The following is an 18,058-nucleotide window of genomic DNA, read 5'->3' as shown; positions in this document are numbered from 1 at the left end:
GGACCCCTGGGTAAGAGAGCCCCTGCTCTCCTGGGTCTGCAACAATGCACATCCTGGGCGAGGTGCTAAATATCCTCCCCCAGGATGGGCAGGGGGAAGCTTCAAAGGCATTCCGCCTCTGTGAGCTTCCCCAGGCCACTGCAACCCCCCACTCTGGCGGGAAGCTTGGCCGGAAACCCCAAATAAGGACAGGGGATGTGACAGCCTGCCAACCCCACCCCTCAGGTGGGGGAGGCGAGGTGAAGCACATCTCCGGGCTCTCTCCATCTTGAAGATGGGAAGCCCTGCCCAATCAGGACTAGGCTCCTGACCCCCTCCCACAGGAGAGAGGCAGGATAGGGGGTGTACCCACCCCAGGACAGGGACCCATTGGCCCCTGCCCTTCACCTACCTGTAACGCCCCTAAATCTAGTATTTAGGGGCACCCTGAACCTTCCTTCCCCAGATTCAAAACTACAAAGAAGAGCAAGAAGAAAGAAGACCTGCCTTGCAGCTGTTAAAAAGAGGAAGACACCAACTGCTTTGGCCCCAGCCCTTCCGGCCTGTCGACCCTCGAACCTGCTCCTACTCCAACCCGGCATCTCTTGTGGCCAGCAACCTCACAAACCCCAGAGGACCTGGCTACCTTTTGGTTCTAAGCCCCTGGGACTCCCATGAGTAGAGGCTCTACTCAAAATCTACCTCTAATTCCTGGCAGCAGCCCGGAACCGCGAACCCAGCACACTCTGCACCAGCCAAGTCTGGCCAGTGCGGAGTGAACAAAGACCCTGAGGACGACCCCACGGCGACTGTGACCCCGAGTCCGGCACCCAAGGACCTCCCTCGACACTCCTGAAGAAGCCTGCAGCCTCAGAACAAGGTGCCCCCCCAACCGCGATCAACAGAGGGTAAGATTTCCCGACACCAAAAGGCACCCCTGCACGCGGCGCCCCACGGCCCCCTGTGCCCAATCCCGGGGTACCTACCTATCCTCCAACTACCCAACTTACCCCTCGAAGTAGTGGTGGCACCTGAAGAGTCCTCGTCCCCGAGCTTGCAGTCTTTTTCTAAACCGGAGATTTCCCATTGAAATCCATTGAGCGCCCGAAGGCTCAAAAGCACTCTGCACCCAGCCGCCCGAGTGGCCCTGGCAGTGAAAACTCTACACCTACCTACTTCCCCACTTGCCCTGAGTAAGTGACCAGGAGCCCAGCTCCCACAGCCGCGTGGCTTGCCAGTCACCAGCCACCAACCAAGGCCCCCCATCCCTCGTAGGATAACATTGGGCCTAACTCTCTCTGCACCCGGCCGCCCTAGAGCCGCTGAGGGTGAACCAACTGTACCTACCTGACCCCGGGGGACCCCTGAGTCTATGCCCATAACCTCAACTCTGCCAGTCGAGTACTTACCCTTAAACCGCAAACTCTATTTTCCTCATAGGGTAACATTGACTGGCTTTTTCCTGAAATTTCTTCTAAGTGTGGACTTTTCAAATCTTAAAATATTCACCAAAAATCAGCCGAGTAACGAAAACTAAATTACTCACCTGCTCTTGGGTGAGCTCCCAGTGCTAGATCTTGGTGCCCAGCACTGACTCTGAAAAATACTTACAACTGTACTTACCCTTAACTCAATTTTCTTCCATAGGAAACCATTGACTGTTTTCCTGTGAAATTTCTTCTAAGTGTCGATTTCTGCAATCTTTAAATATTGTTCAAAAATCGTATAATATCTGAAAACGTAATTACTTACCTGTTTTGGATAAAGGTCCCGGTACTGAGTCTACAAAAGTAACGAGAACATACTGTACCTGTAACCTGAATTTTCTTCCATAGGGAATCATTGACTGTTTTCTTTGAAATATTTTCTAAGTGTCAACTTTTAAAATAGCTAAATATTGTTTAAAAATCATTACAGTAATTAAGTCGAATTTCATCACTTGATTCTGAGTACTGACCCAGGACTGAATCTAGGATCCAGTCCTGGAATTCCAAAAGTAATCTAAAAAGTAATCTGTTACAAATAACTTGAATTTATCATTGAGCTCAATGCATTGTTGTGTTTAAAATAGAGTTGCCTATTGCAACCACTTGTAACTGTTTACAAAAGTCAATTGCATATTGCAAAAGTATTTATATGAAACATCTCATCCTGAGAAAGTATATTTTAAATCCAAGTGTTGATTCTAAAATAAAACAAGCATATATTTTTTTATATATAAACCATTGGCCTAGAGTTCAGTTATTGAGTGTGTGAGACCATTTGCTGACTGGGTGTGTACAACAAATGCTTTACACTGTCCTCTGATACTGCCTTACTGCTCGACCAAGCTACCACTTTAGAGAGTAAGGTTATATCTAACTTTAACCTCTGTCAAACACTTGGGGACTGTGGACTCTGTACACCCTGTACCTATTAAGGAACAGTATATACAAAGTCAAAGTCAAAAAGGCTTTATTTCGATAAAAACTTATCATAAAAGCTTCACATTAAAAACACAGAAAAAAAAGAAGAAATTTGATTACATTTAACCTTAAAGTCTTAATTTTCAAAAAGAAACACGTCATAAATAATTATTTAAAAAAGAGATTAAACATTTCCTTTAAGCCTTTTGCTTCTAATACACCAGGCCCATGATAAAAATTTGGAAAGGGCACAAACATACAGTGGGCGAGAGTCCGACATTAAAATACGTAGTGCCTCAGTGTGATGCCTGGTTCCTAACAAACGGCACAATTGCTTAAGCCATCTTCTTCTTGGTTGTGCATACTCCTGGCATTCAAACAGAAAGTGTGCCACTGACTCTTGCCTGGATATGCAAATAGGGCAAAATTCTGTGGTCTGTGCTGGGGGTTTCCACCGAGATGTAAAAGCGTGCAGTGGAAGAGTCCCGGTCCTAAATTTAAAATAAAGGGTCCTGTCGAATGGTCTCTCAATAATGTCTAAGTAAAGTTCCCGGATTGGCAAATCCTTAAATTTTAGAAAGTCCTCCGTGAGTCTGCCCAATGTGCAGTTAATGCTCCGTTGGGTCACAATCCAGTTCCAATACAAACTCTTGAGTGTTGCCTTTGGGGGGAAGACCTATTTGCCCAGGCTTCACTTAGACCCAAGTTATACAGGAGGGCTTTCATATCTCTCAGCCATTTTATCCTATGCCATCCAGGTAATGACATTACTTCAGAGAGCCCTTTAGCATATTTGGCAAGCTCCGGGACTCGCCACAGCCGGGCCCATAAAAGTAAGGGCCGGAACTTTGCAAAATCACCAATGGGGCGGCAACCTAAATCAAGCATTAGTGGGATCATGGGAGTACCCTGGGGAAGTGACATGCTGGCCCTACAGAACTTCCTCTCAGATCTTGACAATTCACTAGTGTTACATGAGCCCCACAGCTCTGCCCCATAAAGAGCAGAGCTAACTCCCCTTGCTGCATAGATTTCAATAACAGGGGCTATAGGTCTAATTGCACAGGAGCGCTGCTCCTTCAAAAGAGCCCCTGTTACCCTCTTGTGGGCTAGCAGCATTTTACCTAAATGGGGAGCCCACTGCATATTGTGCGACAAACGGATGCCTAGATAATCAAATACATCCACCCTGCCCAAAGGTACGGCGTTCAACTTTGGGGAACGCACAGGTTTTTTGGGGGGATTCATCACAAGATATTTTGTTTTATCGGTATTGATTACCAGGCCCCGTTCTGCACAAAACAAACTGGAAGTTATTGAGTAGTTTTTGAAGACCCATTGGGGATTTAGATAGCAAAAGCGTATCATCCGCAAAGAGAAGGGTGGGGATATGCTCCCCCGCCAGGGATGGTTCATCTGAAGGATCTTTCAACAGATGCTCAACCACACCGTTGACATACAAGGAAAAGAGGGTGGGAGCTAGAACACATCCCTGGCGAACCCCTCTCTCTACCGGGATACTGCTGGTTTTCTCTCCCTCTGTACCCCATCTTATCTGGGCAAAGCTGTTCTCATGGAGCCTTACAAGTCGCAATAGAATGTAATGTGGTATCCCCATGTCAGTAAGGACTCTCCAGAGAGTCTCCCTAGGTACAAGGTCAAAGGCTGTCTTTAAATCAATAAACGCGAGATAAAGACTGCCTTTGCCTATGACCACCACCTTCCAGTATACTAGCATCAATCTAAAGGCTTGTTCTATTGTGCCAGTGCCTGCTCTAAATCCTGCCTGGTAGTCAGAAAGGATGTTGTTTTCACTAATCCATTGTAATATTCTAACCAACAGCACCTTACCGACTACCTTTTGGGTTATATCCAACAGGCTTATAGGTCTATAATTCGACGGGTCGTCCCTGGCCCCTTTTTTAAAAATAGGGACGATCTCCGCCCCTTTCCAGGATGTGGGAATTGGTGCACCCCTGCAGATGGCAATGAGCAGGCAATGAATAAATTTCCCCCATTTCGGGATATCTGAACGAAGCAAGTCCCTGGGAATACCATCTGGACCGGCCGCCTTTTGGGGCATGATGGTACTAATGGCATACTCTACTTCTTTTATTGAGAAGTCGGGGTCTACTGGATCTACCTCCCAGTCCTTTTGGGGCATGATAGTATCAATAGCATACTCTACTCTTTTTGTTGGGGAGTCGGGATTTGCTAGAGCCACCTCCCAGCCTTGTTCATCATTGGGTGTAACTGTGGTGTTATTTCCAGATTGGCGAGTATACAATTTAGAAAAGTGGTTAACCCACACTTGGCTAGTAATGTTACATGTTATGAGGTCACTATCTGGTCTGTTTCTGGCTCTGATTGTGTCCCAGAAACGCCTTAGATCTTTCCCAGAACTTGCCTCTTTTAAAGTACGCCAGTACTCTTCTTCCCACTCCTTTTTTGCACTTGCCAATATTTGCTTATGCTCTTTCCTAGCTCCCTGTATCAGGGCTTGTGATTTGCCTTTAATAGCCTTAATCAAAAGAGATTTTGCGTGCCTACATGCAGATGTGTACCAATCGTGCTTGCCCCTTGGATTCCGGGTTGCACGCACCTTTTTCAAAAATACGTCCCCAATAGACCTAAGTGTACCCTCAAAAATAGATGTAACCCTTCCAGTTGCTAACGGGGCCGGATCAATAGTATCCAACTCCGTTTGTGAAGTTGTAAGCATTTCATCGATAGTATTAAGTTTAGTTTCATCAGCTGAAACTTTGTTTCACTTCAAGCGTCTCCCACAAGAGGAGACCGAGATTTTGTGAGCTTGCTTAGGGAGCACTTCGAGTGTTTTACTAGGCCAAGGGATTTTAAGAGTCCGAGAAAGCGAAATATGATCGCTTTCTACAGTAGGTAAAACTACCATATCCTGTACTAATCCCCAAAGTGAAAAATCTAGCAAAATGTAATCTATCCTCGAGGTGTGGTTGGCTCTATTAAATGTAGCAGCACCCATGGGGTCTTAGTTTGTACGACCATTTGTGGCTCTTAGGCCAAACTCCAACGTTAGAGCATTTAACTGAATCGCACTTTGGGACCATCTTTTGATCGGAGGAATAGTTAGGGCTGGAATACCCCTTCTAGCATCATCCTCACCCATGTCCAAAATATCATCTGTTGAGAGAGGCTCATAGGTGCAGTTAAAGTCTCCCGCAACCAGGACTTGGGCACCAACAGTATTTTCTCTGAGCTCTGTTTCAAGAATGGTCACTATCGGGGACATAGACCCATGTTTGGTACCTCTAACATAAATATTAAACAAATCGAGGGTTAACCTCGGGGACCTCTCAAGGAGATTCCTAGAATATCTGGGCTATTAATCTGCTTAAGTATTGTACGGCAGTTAAGGGAGATGCTAACCTAGATGAGAAGGCCCCCCGAGGGGCGACCCTTCCCGTTTCTAGGGAGTACTGCAGGCACAGAGTATGTGACATACCCAACTCGATGGAGTGGTTCTAAACTCCAGGTCTCTTGGAACAGACAGATCTTATGCGCCTCCACTAAAGCATTAAACTCTGGTGAGCACAATTTCCTGTGAATACCTGCTAGGTTCCAACTAAGAATCTTTAATGTGCCCCTAGGATCATGACCATCGCTATTTTGAGGACCCAGGCATTCAATAGAAGGCATGAATACAACAGGAGGCATGAATTCAATAGAAGACATGGACTGAGCAATACTAGGCCCTGGTTCAGAAATAAGGTAGGGACATAAAGCTGGGACCTGTAAGATTGCTTGGTCAATTGTCTGCATCACTGGGGTCATATAGCTAGTATCTATGTTTATATTAGTCGTAGAGCTAGCCAGAGATTGTAAAGGTTTGGGACTAGGATATTCAATGCCCTCAAGGCCATGTCCAGTACACAATAGTGGTCAGTCCACTGCTTCTAGGCAGCTAAACCTATTTGCGACTGGTATGCCTCTCCAGCCTACAAAGGGATCTATGTCTCTACCTCCGTGACCTGACCAATCAACCCACTCCCTTCTTCTATCCCAGTTTCTTACTTGTGACCAGCTCCAATCAGGGGCATCATTATGTTGATTAGTGGGGGGGGTAGAAAAAAGAGAACCACCTTGTCTCTATTCCGTCATTCTTTGCCCGCCTACCCCAACAGCAAATGTGATCGGCCGTACGGGGGTCGTCAAAGTTGACTATGATGCAATCCCCCCGGGTCCTTTTCCTCTCGTTTCCTATCCAGGGTACCCTGCGCACCATTAAGATCTTGCTACTACAATGAGGTGGCAGCGGTCTATTAATAGTAAGCCAATGCTGTACCTTGTTTTTTAAAGACCATGTCGGTTCCTCCGCATTTTGACTTGGCTCGGGAACTCCGGTCATGATTCCAACATATGGACTTGCTTCTGGTGGTAGATGTATTGGGTGCCCACTCCCGCCCCTGTTCCTATCGTTGGTATACTGTGACCCTGATGGTTTGGCTGGCATAGCTTTCGTGTTGTCAGAAGGGACTGGGGTTTTAAATGGCTCTATGACCTTCTTCAATGCGGCTGGAGTTGGCTTCGTTCTTATATTTGACCCATCAATGGCTATTTTTGTGATTTGCAACTCCACCGTTGAATCTTTGCTATTTGTTTTTGACCCCCCTGGTTTAACCAACCCGCCACCCGTCTGAATATTAGAAGTTGCATTCATAGAAGCTATCAGCTTTTCAATATTTGAGAGAGCTAGTTTGATGGGCTGCATGTAGATTTTGATAAGTTCTCCCAATCTGAATAATAGTTGGTTGTTTGCCTCACAAACTTTGCAACCCTCACCCAGACTACCAGGATCATTAAGATGTATTGGGTTCACAGAGAGGGTTATCATATCCGTTGCTATATTGATTGGACCGCTCTGTGTAGGTGCATCTTTTCCTGGCGTATAAATGATAGGAAGTTCTTTATTAGATTTACAATTTTTCACTTCCTTAGGCTTCTTTCGTTTTGGTATAGCACCCTCCCTCTTTCCCCTTGAATGTTCTGTGTTGGGGACCCCCTGCCTTGGGCTCGCAAAAAGTTTGGGCGTCTTCTCAAGCGCCTCACTCAGTTGCGTATCCGAGAGTACCAAAGATGCCGAAAAATCAGCCGTATTTGGCACACTATGGGTTTCTGCTCGTACTTCAATTAGGGGCCTGTTCTCCCAAGGGTTAGTGGGTGTCTTAGCTAGCACTAAAGAGCCCATTGATGATCGCTTGGCCAAGGCCAGATCCTGAGAAACCCTACGCTCCAGGAGTGATATGCCTTGGTTTATCGCCTCATTAGCCCTAGTAATATACTGATCGATTGGGCCAGTAGCGTGCACTGCCCCCTGTGCAGTTTTACTCCTGCTACCCCTAGTCATCATAACATTAATATATTTCACCAAAGACTATCGAATGATGGTTCTACAGGAAATCAGTTAGGAGTTAGCGTGGTATATAAGGGAATATAACTAGAGTCCACAGTTCAAATATAAGAGGGGGGGCCCAGTCCAGTCTTACCCGGTCTTTAACGGGCTTAAACGGGCCCGCCCTTTGCCCGGGCTTCGCCCGGCGTCCCGCGCAGCAGGACGGTGGGCCAATTTAATAGAGTGAGCGACGGCCAGGGGGCGGGGCTATCAGGGGGCGCAGAACAGGTGTCAGAGGCCACGCAGGGACTCCTGGGCAAGCGAGTCCCTGCAGCGCTCCACCCCTATAGCAGATGGAATTCCCCTCAAGCACACAGGGTCCTTTTAAAGGCAGCTTCCTCACTCTGCACCACGACGCGGCGAGGTGCTGTGGCAAGACCCAAAACAAACACCAACAGAAAAGTTTAGCAGAAGCTGTGTCCCACAAACAGGTCAGTCCGACAAATCCTCTGCTTGAAGGAAAGTATATACAGAGCCACTTTCTCACAACAGTCAGAAGTAAATATCAGAAAAGGAGGTACTTCTCAATTAAGTGACCATTCATTAGTGCCTCCCGTGGTTTCCAGGGACAACAGACACTACGTCCAAGACGTCAGCAGCTTCGGCATGTTAAGGAATCCCTTATCTCAGAGCATAGGAAGTAGGCAGCATTCTTCCCATGACTACTCTACTGTGGCACTGATTCTAGGTCCATCCTGAAATCCACAATTTGCAATCTTACTGAGCAACCAACTTTACTAGTAGCCTAGCTGTTGTGTGCCTGAGGGACGCTTGTTTGCTGCTCATTGTTCTGTATGAAGTGGTATCTCTGAGGGATTCTGCCAAGAGACCGAATGAGTAAGGAGGGGATAAGGGTTTGTTTCTGCCTTCCTGGTGCACATACTTTATTTGCTCAAAGGCATGATTTTTTTTTTAATGCCGACAATGCAAGTCCTTTTCTTATTCCTGACCTTCATATTACTCACTTTGATGTCTTCATGTGTGTAAGTTGACCGTCGGTGCATCGAATCCCCCCTCAGAAGCTGAGTGGATTTGGCTTTCTTTGTCATTTGTGCTGTTATTCTGGTAACCTCTTGCCCTAGAGCTGACCCGTCTCTTTTTCCCTGCTTAGATGATCGAGCTGGTCCTAGGCGCTGGTCTATACCTGTACGAGAGTCAGCTCACCCTGGCCTGCTCCAGCGCCCGCAGCCAGACTGCTCTGGCTCGGCTGCTGCTCGACATCTTCTTCACCCGTGATGAGCAAGCCAAGAGCAACCTCTCCGGAGAGAATGGTCTGCAGTGCCTGAACCCGCGGGTGGTGGGCACCATCGTAGGTATGAGGAGGAAGGGGAGGACTGGGAAGCATGGAAGCAAAAGGCGATGTCTAATTTGGAGCGTGTCATATATTCAGCCTAAAAACATTTTCTGCTTAGCAGGCTTTGCCACCAGCTGCTTTATGGAAATATTTAGAGTACTAGCGGCACATAGACTGACAGTGATTGTTAGAAATGGGGGTCTCTAGTTGGCAATGGCTGGCCACTGTCCAAGTAGGAACCCTTCTTCCTAAGTCAGAGTAAGAAGGCTACGCCCTTTGATAACCCCTGCTCAACCCTGTGGTAACGTAGCACGAGCAGCAAGGCTTGTCTCAGAGGCAGTGTGTGAAGCATTTATGACCATACACAGTAACAAAGTGAGGAACACTACAAAGGGACACCACACAAGTAGTTATACAAAATAAGTATCTTTATATATAGACTTAACACAAGACCAATAACAGTAAAAATCCACAATACTAGAAAAATAGGGTTACTCTTAAAATGCTGCAAAAATAGTTCAAAGTGTGCAAAGAGGAATTCAGTTCAAAGCAGTGGTCTCTGCGACCCTTTTACTTACAAAGTACCTGGATTCTGTAGCAAAACAACCAAAATGTCGCTAAGAAGCTGTAGCGATGATTTTCCTCACGTGAGACCAGCGATGCGTTGAATCCTTGCCGCAAGGGAGGATAATGCGCTGATCTGTGTGCAGGACAAAGTGACAAACTTCTCCACGCTAAGCCGGCGATGCGTTGAAATCCTTGCCGCGAGGGAGGATGATGCGCCGAGCCTGTTGCGTGTGCGATCTTGTTGCAATGAAAAGAAACGGCGCTCCGCGAGGGAGCGACAATACTGATGCGATGCGATGTCATGAAGCGATGAACTCAATGCGATGATCTTTGGTTAGCGAGCACTTGGAGGCCCGCAAACATGCGATAATCCCTGGGTTAGCGAGCAGTTGGCAGCCCGCAACCGTGCGATGCGATGACCTTCGGGTTAGCGAGCTTTTGGCAGCCCGCAAACGTGCGATGCGATGATTTCCGATAGCAAGCCCTCAGCGGCAGCAGCATGATGATTTTTCGTACACGCTTCAGCTGCCGCGGCTCCCAAACAGGCGTTAGCGACAATTTTTAGCACTCTCTTCTCTGTAGTAGAACTAGAGGCCCTGGAACTCAAAGGAGCCTCACCTGCAGATAGAAATCCTCGCTGGGAGACAACAGGAGGCTGGTGGTGGAGTCTGATGTGCCTGAGATTCCAGCAGGAGGCTAGCTCTCTTCTAGCCCTTGGGTGATTGCTGTAGCAAGATAAAATAAATGTTTCTTCAAAGTCCTTTTCCTCTCCTTCAAGTCCAGTAGTAACCACTGCAGGCCAATCCAAGAAACAGCACACAAGCACAAGGACAGTCCTCTCCTGCAGATTCCTTCAGTTACACGGACAGAGGTTCTTCTTGTTGTCCAGGAGCAATACAAATTGTAGGGGTTTCAGCACAGATATTTATACCCCAAAAGTATTTATCATCAGAAGCTACAAGTCACTGAACTCAGCCAGAACCAGTTCTGCCCAGCCCTGGAGCACTTTGTTTACCAGGCTGCATCCTTCCTTTCATAAAGAGGGGGTCTGCCATCAGACGCACAGTGGGAGGTGGAGCCAGCATTCACCTTTCCATGCACACCCCTATTCAGGTCAAGGAGCTACCCCTACCCATACTCCAATGCAGATCTCTCTATTCAACCCAGGTCTGACTCAGCCTGCCCTGTCCCTCCAAATTCAGACAGCCAATACACATAACAGCAGAGCACACTGGAAGGCTTAGGCAAGAAAATACCTACTTTCTAAAAGTGCTATTTTCAAACACAGAATATAAAAATAAACGTAACTAAAAGATGTATTTTAATAGTCTGAGTCCAGGCATAGTGAATTCGTCTTTCTACCATGTTCTTTGGGTGAGTTAGGACTATAGAATGTAATAGTCAAACTGCCCATTCTGGCCTATGGAGAACAGGTAGCCTTACAGTAGTGAAAAACGAAATTGGGTGTAATTCACTACTAGGACATGCTACACACATCAGAGCATGTCCTACCTTACACATACAATGCACCATACCATAGGGGTGACTCACATGATACCAAGGGAAGGTTCAGGGGCCGGGAAGTGGGTGCACTTCACAGCCAAGATGGCAGTTCTGGACTGCACGCAGACTCTGCAGTGGCATGTCTGAGACACACTTTACAAGCTGCTTCTGTGGGTGGCGCAAACCAGCGCTGAAGGCCCACCAGCAGCATTTTGTTTACCAGCCCTGGGCACACACAGGCCACACTACTAGGGACTAACAGGTAAACCACATAAGCCAATCATGGAGATACCAATTCACATGTCATATTTACACAGGGAGCATTCGCGCTGTGGCACTGAATGGCAGTGGCACAGCACCCAGAGCATCTAATACCAGCAAAAACAGAGGAGATAACAGCGAAAAATGGAAGGTAGACCCACGCCAATGTTGCCAGGTCTAACACGCGTCCCCTCCAGCTGAAATGTGGGGAGAACTACCCATCTCCTTGGAAGTTCTCATCACTAAAGCGGAAAAATCTGGACAGACCATCAGCATTGGCGTGCTCGGTACCAGGGCGGTGTTCCACCGTGAAGTCCATACCCTGTAGGGAAATGGACCACCTCAACAACTTGGGATTCTCACCCCTCATCTGCATCAACCATCTGAGGGGCCTGTGGTCTGTCTGAAACCGGAAGTGAGTCCCAAACAGGTATGGTCTCAGCTTCTTCAGTGCCCAGACCACAACAAATGCCTCACGCTCAATTGCACTCCGCCTCTGTTCCCGAGGAAGTAACCGCCTACTGATGAAGGCTACAGGTTGGTCTAGCCCCTCCTCATTCATCTGTGACAGAACAGCCCTCACCCCATGCTCTGAAGCATCTGTCTGGACAATAAATTCCTTAGCAAAATTGTGCACCTGGAGTACGGGTGCTGTACACATGGCAGTCGTGAGGGCATCAAAAGCTTTCTGACAGGTGTCAGTCCAGTTCACAATCTTTGGCCGCTTCTTGGAAGTCAGCTCAGTCAAGGGTGCAACAATGTTGCCATGCCCCTTGACAAACCTCCTGTAGTAACCCGTGAGTCCTAAGAAGACCCTCACCTGGGTCTGGGTCCTTGGGGGGCTCCCAAGCCAGGATGGTTTCAATCTTGGGCTGCAGGGGTGCCACCTGGCCACTCCCCACCTGGTGTCCCAAGTACACCACAGAACCCTGCCCAATCTGGCACTTACTGGCCTTGATTGTGAGGCCTGCTCTGCCCAGTGCCATCAATACTTCCCAGAGGTGGCGCAAGTGGTCCTCCCAGGAGGAACTAAACACCGCTATGTCATCCAGGTAGGCGGCACTGAAATCCTCTAGCCCAACCAACACCTGGTTGACCAACCTCTGAAAGATGGCAGGGGCATTCTTCATCCCAAAGGGCATCACTCGGAACTGGTAGTGCCCATCTGGTGTGGAGAATGCTGACCTCTCCTTTGCCCCATCAGTTAAGGCGATCTGCCAGTACCCAGACGTTAGATCAAATGTGCTGAGGTACCGGGCAGCCCCTAACCGATCTATGAGCTCATCAGCTCTGGGGATGGGGTAGCGCGTCGGTCTTCGAGACCGAAATGAGACATCGGTAGTCCACACAGAACCTAAGTTCAGAAGTGTCACCAGGCGCTGCAGCTTTTGGTACCAAGACCACGGGGCTGGACCAAGGGTTGCTAGAGGACTCAATCACCCCTAGGGCAAACATTTTGGAGACCTCCTCCTTAATGTAGGCCCTGACCCTGTCAGTTACCCTGTAAGCCTTGTGCTTGACAGGAGGACTGTCCCCGGTGTCTACCTCATGGACGCACCAATCAGTGACACCAGGCACCAGGGAAAACAAATCAGGAAATTGCCCCAACAGCTGGTGACAATCTTTCTACTCAGGGGTCAGTGTGGTGGAGAGGACCACACCCTCCACTGACCCATCCTTCTCTCCTGCACACAGGAGGTCAGGAAGAGGCTCACTCTCCTCTTCCATCCCTGCATCTGTGGCAAAAAGCATGCCCACTTCAGACCTCTCAAAGTGGGGCTTCAGGCGGTTCACATGCAGGACCCGCAGGGGGTTCCTGGGAGACTTAAAGTCCACCAAGTAGGTAACTGGACTTTTGCGCTCCACCACCTCAAATGGACCGGTCCACTTATCTTGGAGCGCACAAGGCTACACTGGGGCCAGTACTCAAACCTTCTGACCAGGTTGAAACTCGACCTGAGTGGCATTCTGCTCGTGCCAACGTTTCATCTCCTCCTGGCTGGCTTCCAAATTTGCCTCAGCAATTTTTCTGAAACGCCAAGGCTGGTTCCTGAAGGACAATATGTAGTTAAATACATCTTGGGGAGGTTTCCTGGGAGATTGCTCCCAGCCTTCCTTGACCAGACTCAGAGGCCCTCTTACCGGATGGCCGTAGAGCAGTTCAAAGGGACTGAACGCTAAGGATTTCTGTGGCATCTCACGGTAGGCAAACAACAGGCATGGCAAGGGGACGTCCCACTTACGCCTCAGGGGCTCTTCTAGGCCCTTGATCATGCCCTTCAAGGTCCGGGTGAACCTTTCAACCAGACCATTACCTTGGGGGTGGTAAGGAGTGGTGAACTTATATGTTACCCCACACTCCTTCCACAGAGACTTCATATACTGGGAGATGAAGTTGGTCCCCCTGTCCACCTCTCTGGGGAACCCCACACGGGAGAAGATCCCCATCAGTGCACGTCCCACCACGGGGGCCGTCACTGTCCTGAGCGGGATGGCTTCAGGTTACCGGGTGGCATGGTCCACCAAGACCAGGATGTACCCATTGCCCATGGCTGTCTTGGGGTCCAGAGGCAAGGCAAAAATATATGGGACCCCCTCAAAAATTACTAAAGGTCAGGGAGAAGAGGGGCAATAAGAGCAAGCATACTAAGAGAACTCCCTCGTGACCTATATTTCTTTTAATACAATTCAATTGGATGCAGGGAAAAAGGGCCCTAAAAACAGTGATACACTACACAATCAAATTAATTATTTTTAATTTTTATTTTCTATTTACTCCTTTTCTTAGATGATTCAATACATTTCTTTTAATTTTCAAAAATAATTGACTTTATAATTTCTTTATACATGACAGTCAATGATTGTATTCGTCACAATAATAGTGTATCATATCAATTTTTTTTCAAACAGTAGTACCTGGGACACACTAAAACAAATTGTAAAAAGATATATATTTTCTCACAAACTCATATCTATCCACACCAAATCACTCCACAATCATACCACTTTCATACACAGATAGGAAATTCACAAAAAAAAGGGGAAGAAAGTTTTTTGTAGTAAAGATAGGAGATATAAAACAAGCAATGATCTCCTGTGACCAACAAGACCGCTGCAAAGGCAGGATGGCAGGATGGTTCTGTCGGTGGTCACTGGTCGACGCGTTTCGATGGCATAAGCGCCACCTTCATCAGGACCAGGGATATATTCCATAGCAGCAATGCCCAGGGAGTACCTAAAAAGATATATTAATAAAGGAATAGAATAAATAATGGGCCCAAAATTCCCTATTCAGGAAAAACGATTTCTTCACATGTTAGGCGATCACTAAATAGGACCAACAATAGCATTTTATATATATTTTTTATATAAGGAGAAAAAAGAAATAATTACTCATTCCAAAGCTCTTATTTGAAAAGCAGACCAGTGAAATTATTCTATATAGAGTCATCACCAAATACAAAACCCAGACTATATTAATATGAGGAAAATAAAGGGTGAATATAGAAACCCAACACCAAAACAACAATAGAAAGCTACGTGTAGAACCAGGATAACCATCCTACGTGCAAAACCCACTGCACAAGTCCAATGTCGAAATCTACCCAGGAACAGGACTTACTTGCTTATCAATTGGTTCCTGTCTATGATGTAGTCAATAATACCGTTCCGGATTAAGTATTAGTAATATTGGACATCTCTATGGAAAAAATACAAGGGGCTGTTGTTAAAGTATAAGTATTGTTGGAAATTATGGTCAATAATAACGAGCTGATATCTTTATTTACCTTTTGGTTACAAACTGTTTTAAATACCCATCCTCATTGGCCAACAAGATTGATTTAATTCTCAAATTCTCGATGCGATATTAATGTTCCTTGTTATATATCCAAGTATTCCACGAAGGAACAAGGGCCAATATGGTATTTTAATCCTCGTCACACTGAAAATAATAATAAGAAGGATGTTAGGAATCCACTTATTGTTTCTATAAATGAGGGCTCCTGTAATGTGATATTATGGTGTCTAACAGGTTCCTATTTTGAGAGACAAGGGGTATGTATTAAACAATGTCTTCAAAATGGTAGGTTTTTATTCCACTCTAAACATATTGCCTCTTTAATATGTAGACACATTTTCTTTGTGAAAGGCACCCAATAGGTATTAATTGCAATATACCACATCCATAGTATATATCTGTATATATTTTAGAGCTCATTATGAAAAGCCAGGCAGACGATAATTGTCAAGTACCCAAATTACGTGGCGGAACCTAAGACTAACCCTGTGTTTATCTCACAAAAAATCAGTTTGTAAGTTACCGCACACTTTTACTCCCGACACTCTAAATATAAATACAATCCTGCTTTGTAGTCGACAAAACGGAAAATCAACTAAAGAAAAAAAGGAAACATTTTTTTTTAAGAGAAGAGCTGTGCTACAGCGATCATATATGCTAAATCACAGCCTATAGCAATACAAAGCTCAAAGGTGAGAAGGGACACGAAAGGTCACCGCAAGCTACGCAAATACTAATGCGGTCAGCAGGAACCCACAAAGAGGTTCCAGAATTACGATACTCCTATTCGAAGTTTGTGCACACGAGGCTTACCTTTTTGTCAAGCGTTTCAAACTTTGGGACCATCCGGGCGAGCCAACAGGTACTGAATGGCAACACGCCATTGCGTCATCAACCTCGGCTTAATATACCAATACCCTCCAATCAGGTTAGGACCACAATGGCCCCACAATGTCAATGCCCACTCGCTCAAATGGGGTACTAACAACTGGAAAGGTCTGGAGTGGGGCCTTGATCTTCCCCCCACTCTTCCCACTTGTCTGGCAAGTCCCGCAGGTTCTGCAATATGTATCTGAGCTCTTGCACATCTGGGGCCAATAGAAGTGGGTTGCCAGCCTCTCAAAGGTCTTGGTCTGCCCCAGATGTCCTGCCAATGGAATGTCATGAGCCAACCGCAGTAGGAAGGCTCTGAAGCACTCGGGTACCACCAGCACACAGGCTGACCCCGGCTCAGCAGTCTTAGGCTCGCTATACAGGAGACTGTTCTTCCAATAAATCAGATGTGAACCAGACATGTCACCTGCTGCCTGGGCTGCAGCCTGTCGCCGCACACCCTCAAGAGAAGGGCAAACTCGTTGCTGCTCACAAAACTCCTCCCTGGTGGGCCCTCCTTCCTGTTGCCAATGGGTCAGCTCAGGTAGGTCCCCCAGGTTGGCACTCTGCTCCCCGGTAGGCTCCAGGGCATCCCCCTCAGGGTCTGCTCCCTCCTGGGCCGTGGTAACCAAGGGGGCCGGCTTCCAGCGCCCCCTGCCCCTTCTCTCTAAGGCAGGGACCTGGGCCATACTCTCAGGCTCCAGGTCTTTCTCAACACTTGTGTATCCTCTGAGGCGGAAGCCGGAGGACCGTGTTTCCACTGTTTTTAAAAACTGCACTGTTTTCACTTGTGTTAAATTTTAAAATAACCTCAGAGCTCACCTGATTGGAAGCGCCGACTTGAACGCGCTCTCACAGCCCTCCTCGACCACCCCTGACACAGCGACCCCAGCGCTGACTCAGGAAACGCCCAAAGGCGGTAGCCACGCCCACTGCGAGGCCACGCCCACCCCCAGAGACTACAAATACGCTGATTACAAGCGGACTTGATATTGACTTGTGTATCCTCTGAGGCGGAAGCCGGAGGACCGTGTTTCCACTGTTTTTAAATACTGCACTGTTTTCACTTGTGTTAAATTTTAAAATAACCTCAGAGCTCACCTGATTGGAAGCGCCGACTTGAACGCGCTCTCACAACCCTCCTCGACCACCCCTGACACAGCGACCCCAGCGCTGACTCAGGAAACGCCCAAAGGCGGTAGCCACGCCCACTGCGAGGCCACGCCCACCCCCAGAGACTACAAATACGCTGATTACAAGCGGACTTGATATTGACTTGTGTATCCTCTGAGGCGGAAGCCGGAGGACCGTGTTTCCACTGTTTTTAAAAACTGCACTGTTTTCACTTGTGTTAAATTTTAAAATAACCTCAGAGCTCACCTGCTTGGAAGCGCCGACTTGAACGCGCTCTCACAGCCCTCCTCGACCACCCCTGACACAGCGACCCCAGCGCTGACTCAGGAAACGCCCAAAGGCGGTAGCCACGCCCACTGCGAGGCCACGCCCACCCCCAGAGACTACAAATACGCTGATTACAAGCGGACTTGATATTGACTTGTGTATCCTCTGAGGCGGAAGCCGGAGGACCGTGTTTCCACTGTTTTTAAAAACTGCACTGTTTTCACTTGTGTTAAATTTTAAAATAACCTCAGAGCTCACCTGCTTGGAAGCGCCGACTTGAACGCGCTCTCACAGCCCTCCTCGACCACCCCTGACACAGCGACCCCAGCGCTGACTCAGGAAACGCCCAAAGGCGGTAGCCACGCCCACTGCGAGGCCACGCCCACCCCCAGAGACTACAAATACGCTGATTACAAGCGGACTTGATATTGACTTGTGTATCCTCTGAGGCGGAAGCCGGAGGACCGTGTTTCCACTGTTTTTAAAAACTGCACTGTTTTCACTTGTGTTAAATTTTAAAATAACCTCAGAGCTCACCTGATTGGAAG

The 18,058-nt window shown here is 47.5% G+C and overlaps 1 protein-coding gene across 7 annotated transcripts in view; it reads left to right on the top strand.

Moving 5' to 3' along the window:
• LOC146869738 (uncharacterized) overlaps positions 1–18,058 on the top strand; it is a 78,438-nt gene that overhangs the window by 46,103 nt on the left and 14,277 nt on the right. For all 7 annotated transcript variants that reach the window (XM_085613898.1, XM_085613907.1, XM_085613856.1 and 4 more), the window contains one exon: positions 8,924–9,125. In XM_085613898.1, coding sequence (XP_085470024.1) covers positions 8,924–9,125 — 202 coding nt within the window. The remainder of the gene's footprint in view (positions 1–8,923; positions 9,126–18,058) is intronic.

Source organism: Triturus cristatus, chromosome 1_1 (assembly GCF_964204655.1).
Source record: "Triturus cristatus chromosome 1_1, aTriCri1.1, whole genome shotgun sequence".
Lineage (NCBI taxonomy): Eukaryota > Metazoa > Chordata > Amphibia > Caudata > Salamandridae > Triturus > Triturus cristatus.
Note: the sequence above shows the minus strand (reverse complement) of the source record. Positions and strands in the feature narration are given on the sequence as shown.